The sequence below is a fragment of the Streptopelia decaocto genome (assembly GCF_964273445.1).
Source record: "Streptopelia decaocto genome assembly, chromosome: 2".
NCBI classification, from domain to species: Eukaryota; Metazoa; Chordata; class Aves; order Columbiformes; family Columbidae; genus Streptopelia; species Streptopelia decaocto.
The window spans coordinates 100945744-100955302 of NC_138655.1; the positions used below are offsets into that span (position 1 = coordinate 100945744).

The window sequence follows — 9559 nt, forward strand, 5'->3', positions numbered from 1 at the left end:
GTATTTTTGGTTTTGGTGGGGGTTTTTTTGCTTGGGTTCTTTTTGGAATTCCTGGTTTCTTATCTGTTTTTCTATCCTACATACAGTCCATCATAATTCCCCTTTCACATTTTTCTTGTTAATAGTTTTAATACTGCACCATGTCAGAAACTATTACTTGTCATAGATCTTTCCTTAGTCTAAATTAACAATTAACCATTTAGTTTTGTGGTACCTTGGTACATTCCCCTTTTTTTCCTTTCTTCTTTCTGGATAAGGTCCAAACTTGAGTAACTAAATCCAGATTTTTGTTGAATGATTTTCTACTCTATATTTTGAATTGCAGAAATTCCTGTTGTGGTTGTTCCATGGTTTTATTGTTATCTTTTGAGTGTAAACATGTCTTAAGGGCTGTGTGTTTTGGTTTTGTTTTAATTAATTTATTTTGATTTTATTACAATACTTCTATTTTAGGGTTTTCTCTTTCATGTAGCTTCACATATTAATTCCCATCAGAATTATGGCAACACAAGTGTGAGCTGTGTGCCAACTACACAATTGCCAAATTGACTATCAACAGTCAGTACCAGTTAATTAGCCTTGCATCATCTCTTTTAAGTGTTTCAAATTCATGGGCAGGCAATTCAAGTTGCAACATGTAGACAATTCTAGTTTAGCAACTGTCCTCATTCTGACAAAAAAAAAAAAGTTCATTCTTCTATGATGAGGGGCTTCAGAGTGGAGAAGGTCCATCCAAGACACTGGATGAGTTTTTATGCTCAGTGAATCCATTAAAGCTTCTTGATCTGATATATTTTCATATGCTCTCTAGTTCTTAAGATCTTTCTAAATATAGAAGTTATGCTGAAGTGAAGAGAGCAGACACATTCATCTTAGCAGTTATCTTTGGGTTTTTTTGCTTTTTATAGTGACAAGTGTTTCAGTATTGCAGTATTGTATTAATATTTCATGCATGAAAGTAATACCTACTTCTAGCTTAGTCCAGTGTACTTTTTATTGCTTACAGTCTACACACCCATGTTTTATCTTAATATTTTGCCTTGAATATCTCTGCTTTGATGTTCAGAAGGATCTGTTAGCTTCCTTTTGATGGCCTGGAACTCTGTCCTCTCTTGCTCATATAGTTCTGGATATATGGTTGTCAGATACTTGCTCTGAGGTTTTTCAATTGTATCAGTAGCACACTTTATTGTGTCTATGGAATTAACAAATTTTGACATGAATCATTAACATACACTCACAACTTGTGTAATTTCCCTGATGGAGCCTGGGAAAACTGCTGAGCAATATCAGATTTTGTATTTGAATTGTAGGAAACTTCTTTGCAAAGGTTTTTTTTTTTCTTTTTTTATCATGTAGATTTCATAGGTGTGTGCGAGCAAGTTGTTAGCAAATACTGTGAATTGGTACTGAAGACCTGATTTTCACATTATTACACGGCAGGATTATTTTTTCGTTTGAACTAGCTCTAGTTTGATCCAATGATCAGAGTGCTCATTTGTGATCGGAGTGTATTAGGCAAGCTTCTGGAGTGCATCTTCCAGTTTAATTTCATCCTAAAAGAATCTGGTTTCAGTGCTCCAAACCCACACTTTAGTGAACTAAAGTGCAGTAAGTAGGATGAAAGGAGACTAACCTCAAAATGTGGAAGGAAAGGTCCTTTTCCACTGTTGTTACACAGCAAAGTCCAGTGAAGCTTTTTTTTTTTTTTTTCCCTTAAAAGACTGAAATTACAATGAAGTGGCTTAGGGAGGGGATGTGTTTTTGTCTTGGGTCTTTTTTTTCTTATTTAATCTCAGGACTGAGATACTCTAGTATGACTGCACTTCTCTGTCCTGCAGTTGTTACATGACTTTCATGACTTCTTCCTGAGTTATCTTGCTGAAGAGTGTACTAGCTTTTAATGCCTGAGCATGGTTTTTTGTTTGTTTTCAAATGCTAAAAACTTACTTTGTTCTCTTTTCCTTAGACTTTCCAGACTCAGAAAAATTGGTTTTGTTTATCACAAATGTATGGTCTGACATATTTGTCTTCCAAGGTGCAATTAACAAAGCTATGCAATTAGTTGTCAGGCGGAGTGCGAACAATGAGATTTTGGCCTGTTTGAGTGCTTGTCTCAACTGGGAACAGGTAACAAATGCTTTCATTGTCAGTATCAGTTTCTGTCATTATTGGTCATTTTGCTGGCTGAATTGAATCAGGCAGCTTACTTCTGATGAAGGGTGTGAACATACCCTGTGAATCTCCTGTGGACTTTGTGCAATTGCACAACTAGTGCTGCTTCAGGCCTTTTTTCCTGTGGTTGTCTAGACCATACTAGAACACAACACTTTTATTGTTTTCCTCTTTAAATACTAATCCCTCTGTTAAATATTAAAAGTAAATGTTGTTTTTAAACTTTGACTGGAATGTTCTTAGGCTAGGGAATTCTGCCCTTCTGTGGAACTGTGACTTTGATGTTCTTTGAGATGTTTTGTTTTGTTGGGGGGTTTTAATATCTATTGGGTTTGTCTGTCTTTCATAGTTCTCTGTGTACTAGGTAATGGTTTATCACAGTTAATTTTAAGATGAGCCTGTCTCTTTTTACTCATGTGAGGGAGACTGTAAGTACTCATGTATCACAGGTTTGTGTATTTGCTTAAGGGCTAGGGCCCCAGTTATTTTGAAAACCTTGTATCAGGGGTGTCAAATTCATTTTCACCAGGGGCCACATCAGGCTCACTTTGAAGGCAACTGCTGGGCTGATGTGGCCCCTGGTGAAAATGAGTTTGACACTCCTAGGCTTGCTTGATGGAAATGCTATAGTTCTGTAAATATCAAGTGAACAAAATCATCTTGATTCATAGCTCACCTGTTCCCTGGCCTAACATGCTGCTCCACAACTGCCTTGGAGACTGCAGCTAGGCTTACTGCTGTCAGCATAGCCTTTAAGGTGTTGTACCCACTGATGATTTGGAGGGTTTTTTGGGGTCTAAAACCAGCCCTTGATTTAGTGTGGTACCACTGGAATTACAGCTCTTATAAATCTCCTGGTTTAGTGCAGGTTTACAGTGGAGTGCGTTAAGAGGGCATGGATTTGTGTATATTTCTTTTTTATTAAATCATAGTAGTGGTGTAGCATTAAGCTCCGGTATTCAGAGTTATGCTGTGCTGCAATCCCTGTTTAGCAAATAATTTGTATTTTCCATTCTATCGGGTGACAGTTTTCAAAACAACTTAGAAAGTGAGCAGGATTAGTCTAATCTTCTTGCATTGGAAAACACTCTTCTGACCTTAAAGCTTCATTGAGAGAAACAAAAATCCCCAGATTGTAGGAGAGAGGAGAGTGGGTATAGGGTTTCTGGGTTTTGTTGAGGTTGTTTTTTTTTTTTTCCCAAACTCTCCTTTTCATAAAAGCATCAAGAAAAATACTGACTACTTGAAGATTTTAGTTTATGTCCTCTTTTTGTCTGTGTTAAGTCAAACTGAAAGTTGAATTTATGGTGCAAGATGCTGTGAACAATCAGAATCAAATATATGTAAGGAGTTTGGTTCTGAGTTGGTAACTTTTCATGCATTAAGATAACCACCTTCTAAAATTCCAGAGTTCCTCTTTAGATGCTGGTGTTATGGTCTCAAACCTGCTTTCAGAAATGCAGTCATGTCCAAAAGTAGAATTTCAACTGAGTGAGCAATATGGAGAAGATCTGAGTGACAATGCTTGGCAGTACATATTTGCTATTGATCTACTCTGCTGTCATCTGAAATGGGATTGGACACATGACAATGTTATAAGGTATTGTGGCAATTTTCTGTGTGTTTTTTTTTTTTTTGTGGATTGTTTTCGTGTTTGTGGTTTTTTTTTTTTTTTCCCCCCCAAATTTGAGACATTTTGACTTAGCTTCTAACATAATAAAACATTGCATAGATACTTAGAAATGGGGGTGTTTTAACCTGAGACCTGGACTAGTGTGTGTGTGCCTTATTTTAAGATAAAATGAGCAGTTGATGAGTCAATGTAGAATTTTATGGAACCGTTCTAATAAACAATTGCTTTTAAAATAGCTATATAGGGAAAATTGTGAAAGATCTTGAGATGGATTGTTTGTCAATGAAGCAAAATTATTGTCTTCCTCTGAACTTAATTGTTGGGATTCCCCTCCCCCTCATCACTAGAAGATGAGGGTGGAACTTTTGATGTGCTGAAAGTGAAATGTAACCATACTCATTTGTGTACTATCCTGATTTCAGTCTGATTTTAATTTGAAAATCATTATAATACTTAGATTAAATGCATGGACTGCTACCATACCTAACTTGGTTTGAAAGATTTCATTTGGATACCTGTACTGATCTGGTAGTCCTTATTTTCATGTAGAGGTCGTATAACCTAGTAGAATTTCAAAAAATATGGCATTTGTTTAACTATGACATAATGTAATCATTGAGTATAAAGTAAACGCAAATACCTTACAATCATAATCAAGTCTTTTATACAAGTTACATGCTTTCAAATACTAAAGAAGTTATTTTTAGTGAAATACTTCTAAAATGAATACAAATAATCTTCAGTGAAAGGTATGTCATTTTAACTAAAGCCATATAGAGTTGATTGTCCATGTGGAGTTTTGATGATAATAGGTAACTAGGTCTATAAGCATAATTTTAAGGATTAAAAAAGTCTTATCTCAGGTTCTTTCAGGTTTAAAAAGAAGCATCAGATCCTACTTGTAACACGCAAACTGTGAATTTTCAGCCATATAAGAAGCTTGTATAACATATCAACATGACATTTGAAAGTAATGCAATTTCATATACATTTATGAAGTCAGTAGAGTAAGTCCTTGACTTTAGGTAGAGATGCAGAATGTTGCAGGGAAATGAATGGAAGATGACCAGGAATACTATTCGGAACAGGAATGATTTCTCCAGAAAGCTAGTTTTGATTGCTTGGGTTTAAAACCATCTTTACATTACTCAGATTTGGGGATGCTTGGAATATTATGAGTTTCTCTAGAAGGTGAACTAAAGATGCAAGTGGAGCCATGGAAACACATGGTAAACAGAAGAACCATTTGCATTTATTATTATATAAATATTGTACCACCTCTTCATGCAGTATCAGGTTTTCAAATTCATTTGTCTTTCACAGCAAAGTGCTTTGGCCTTCTATGGATAAATGGGCAAAGAAGAGAAAGGGACATGAAACTGCTCTCTCCATTCCTGATAGTGTTATAGCATTGACACTAAGGTTAATTGGTAAGTAATCTAATTTCCTGGCTCAACTTCTGCTTTGTGTAAGTATGTCCTTTGAAAGTTTCAGCCTGCCTGGAAAGTGAATTGAAGTATTTTTGCATTTTTTTGGATCTTGATTTTTTTTTCACTTTCTTCAAAATTTTTCACCTTAAAAGCCAAACTTTTACAAATCTATGCAGATATTTTTTCTGTTTGTCAGCCTGTGGAAAGCATGTACTTAAGTTTTGAGAGATGTTACTCTGATTTCGTGATAACAAATATCAACATGTTTTACGCATTTAAAATGAAATAATCTACAGCTACATATGCTTTATAGCAAAGTGTATAAAATAAGGTTTTATATGCAACATGATAGCTCTTCTTGCAATTTTAAGTTAGGTTTATTTATTTGGGATCTAGATGGCATTCAAGGTAAACAGATGAACTTTGGGTTTCAATAAGATATTTTCAGTATGTAGGCTATATAATATTGTTTGTTTAAAAAAAAATTGCATTCTTTGAGAGTTTTACACTTACAAATTGTAAACCTGCAGGAGATCGGATCAGTCTGAAGAAAAATGCCTTGGGGTCTTTAGTCACAAAAGGAATAGGACAACTGTTGTTCTCAAGAAACATAGTAACAAGAATGACTAATTTTTGTAATTGAAATTTGCATTTTCTGTTGATAATTCAGCAGACAATCAGTAAGTCTAAAAATTAGGAAGCTGACTGTCTAAATGTCAGATCCATAGTAACCTTTTTTTCTTTCAGGTCGCTTGGGCCAAATAGGTTTGAAGGAAGGATATCTTGCTGCAGTGAAGAATATTAGTTCTGTAATTGGAGTGTTTGTACAGCATGCAAAAGAGGAAGGTAATGTATATTTAGAGGAATTTAGCGTAATGTGCACAATACGAAGTTTTGCCAATGTGAACAAAACACACACAAATTGAGACACATGTGCCAAAACACTGCACTGCCCTGGTGCAGCCTCACCTGGAGCACTGTGCTCTGGGCACCACAGGGTCAAAAGAATATAAAGCTACTGGAGAGTGTCAAGAGAGGGCTATGAAGTTGGTGAAGGTTTGGAGAGGAAGCTGTATGAGGAGCAGCTAAAGTCACTTGGTTTGTTCAGCCTGGAGTAGATGGAGGGGAGACCTCATGGCAGCTACAGCATCCTCACAGGGGGAGGCGGAGGAGCAGGTACTGATCTCTTCTCTCTGGCAACAAGTGACAGAACCTGAGGGAATGGCAGGAAGATGTGCCAGGGGGAGGTTTAGGTTGGACATTAGGAAAAGGTTCTTCACCCAGAAGGTGGTGGAGCACTGGAACAAGCTCCCCAGGGAGGTGTCACGGCCCCAAGCCTGACAGTGTTCAAGAAGAGACTGGATAATGCCCTCAGACACATGGTGTGAACTGTGGGGTTGTCCTGTGCAGGGACAGGAGTTGGACTTGATGATCCTTGTGGGTCCCTTCCAACTCAGGACATGTTTGTATCTGTTTCAGACTATGTAAACCTGACTTTTTATACATGTCTGATTACCCTTAACTAGAGTAAAATCACTAGATGCTTAAATCTTGTATATCCTTTGAATATGCAAAACCTACTGAATTCAGAAAACTGGAAAGTGCTCTAACAGTATAAAATGAGATGTTATGGAATTCATGTGCAGGTTATCATCTTGCTACTTTACTGTTTTAGGCATCCCAACTGTGATGTGTTTTAATTCTGACTCTTGAATGGTTTCTTTAGATTCAGTTTTCTCCAAAACATTACTGCATATCCAAGTTTCTGTAAGCTGATTTATCTTAACTTTTTGCAGGTGTTCCCTGGGGTGTGCAGCTGGCAGCCATATATTCACTGTTTGACATGGCTTCAAGCAATCCAGAAGGTATTGTTGAGGCCATCCATGCTTGGAGAGCAACAGTTCTTAACAATATCCCTTTTGCTGTCACAAATGGCATAGCTGAAATCACTTCTCTGTGTAAAATGATGCTGAACTAAAAACTAGGGAAGTGGGCTGATGTAAAGGAAGAAGTGCCTTATTTTACTAAGCAGTAGTCATTTCCACTTAAAAACAATACAAAGCGATGTGTCCTCGCAAGCTCAGTGGTTTTTTTTGGCTTTCCTGTTTGAGGGAAGAGTTTTTTAAAAATAAATGAAAATATTTGCTTTTCCTAATAACTGATCAGTGATCTGAAAACCAGTGCATTTTTGACTCCTGAGCTATTTCTGGTTTGATGTCAATAAAAATCAGTAATAGTTTGACATGACAGAAGACTAACCCTGGCTGAAAACCTGGCTCTGTTATTTTGTACTATATCTATAAAGTAACCATTCAGATACCAGATTCTGCTTTATTTTTGTTTGAGTAGTTTCATAAGCTTAATTCAAAATGCTTGTGTAAGACAAGTAGGAATTGACTTCTCGTGTAACAATCATGTATAGAGTAACAGAGGTATTAAATCTCTGAACTTGTATCTATGGTATATTCTGATAATGTGTCTCACATTTGATATTGTTCCACTTGAGGAATTTTGTGTATGTAAATAGGAGGTTGGTTCAAAAAAGTTCATGATTCTAAAGATAGCCTCACTACACTCTGTGGTTTTGTATCTTTCATAATAAAAGAAGCAAACACCACTGTGGGCTTTTTGGTCTTTTTAATTAACACAGAATGAACTGTTGTTTTTAGCTTTTGGGGGCAGGAGGAAATTACCTATGAGGTCATTTCACTGAATGAACTGCCCATAATACTGCAGTTCTGGCTATTGGAAAGACAGTATATACCTCGCCAGAATTTTGTGGCATGCTTTGGGGCCTGTGGTAGGATTCAATGGTTAAGAATCCATTGAAATCTTCTCTTTTTCACCCCCTGATTATAACCATATAAAGGGGTAAGCTTTGCTAATGCATATTCTCATTGTAGTGGGACCTAGACTCTGCCAAAGCTTTGATGCGTTGTCAGTCTTTTTTCCTTTTTCTTTTGATCATAAAAAGGTCAAAAGCTGTTGAAGCCAGCTGTGAACTTGGGATAATGAAATCTTGAACTCAGAGAGAATAGAACATATAGTTACACCTAATTCTTTCTGCTATGCACTGTGTCCTGGCAGGCACATCTATGCTTTCAGGATTGTCTTCAGTCAGTTCAGTATCTTTTGGTTGCAGCAAGCACTTAACAGTTTCTTCTGGTTCTTGTAAACATTTTTGGCATTTGAGAATCAAGTTGTGTTTCTTGATCCTCTCAACAGTTTTTGAGTTGCTGCAGGAGCTGCAGGCTCTCAGCTCTTGTTGATCTTGTGTTTCCTATAGGTTCTGGTCTGCAGCATGTTGAGTTGCTCAATAAAGAAAGCAAAGTCATCCTCTTCTTGCAGCTTTTTGGTGGTTTTGGTGTTGCCTGTTGTATCGATACCTGTAGTATACTTTAATTTAGACACAAGCTTTAGCTTATTCTGCCTTGCCAGTTTGTATTTACATCTACTTCAGATTAATGTCTTAAAATCTACTGGCTGGTTTTGATGTGAATGGAATTTTGTAAGAACCTCCCTTATGATTCCTATTCTTGACTCGCTGATAAAGACATTTAAAAAGTAAAATCAATTCAGTAATATTTCTAAATATTTACTGGACATGTAAAATTCTGGTTTGGAATAGCTGGTACTGACACTTCAAAATTTATTATTTTATAAAATCATATATTTTGTGTATTTACAGAATTTACACCAAATATTGTATAAATATTTTGTTTCTGATCAAATTGCTTTACACACTACTGTATATCTACAGAAGCAAGTTCTTAGTTCACACATCCATTCTTCACTTCTGCCACCAGTTAGTCTGTCTTTGCAGTATCTGTGGCTGGCATGTTTTTAATGCTCATTGTGTGACGTAAGGGGTAACACATCTGCTGAACCTTCACTTCTCATTTCCTCCCTGAATTGTCTGACTCCCCCTCTGCCAGCACTCCTTAGACTCAGAGGGCATGAACCCCTCAGCAGGGTCACCCCAGAGGGGATAAGGTTGCTCTGGATATGCACCTCTGGCTGCCCTGGTCCTGCCCCTGATCCCATTCCCCTGGGGCCATGGTGCTCCCCTGCTGCTTTCTGGCTCGACATTCCCTCCCAGCACCCTTCTGAAGTGGTAATTGTGAATTACTGCTGACCCTCACTTTCTGGGACTTAATCCCCAACAGCTGCCGGTTGTGAGGTCAGGTTATATAGGGACCTGAAGGCCCTCTCCCAGGTTGGGTGTAGAGTTGGGGGTTGTTTTCTTGTGGTGGGTAAGTTTTCAGTCTATTCAGAATGCTGTTGTACTGGGGACATCAGAAGAGGTATTTCGGCATCTAGG

The 9559-nt window shown here is 37.3% G+C and overlaps 1 protein-coding gene across 9 annotated transcripts in view; it reads left to right on the forward strand.

The window, feature by feature from the left end:
• The window catches only part of ICE1 (interactor of little elongation complex ELL subunit 1), a 39127-nt gene extending 30649 nt beyond the window's left edge, over positions 1-8478 (forward strand). Inside the window, exons 16-20 of one of the 9 annotated variants that reach the window (XM_082046594.1) lie at positions 2066-2130; positions 3585-3775; positions 5132-5238; positions 5986-6084; positions 7035-8477. In XM_082046594.1, coding sequence (XP_081902720.1) covers positions 2066-2130; positions 3585-3775; positions 5132-5238; positions 5986-6084; positions 7035-7216 — 644 coding nt within the window. In that variant the 3' untranslated portion in view covers positions 7217-8477. Of the gene's footprint in view, positions 1-1969; positions 2131-3584; positions 3776-5131; positions 5239-5985; positions 6085-7034 lie in introns of those variants that run through there. The other 8 variants (XM_082046593.1, XM_082046592.1, XM_082046596.1 and 5 more) reach the window with 8 other exon arrangements.
• The last annotated feature ends 1081 nt before the right edge of the window (positions 8479-9559 follow it).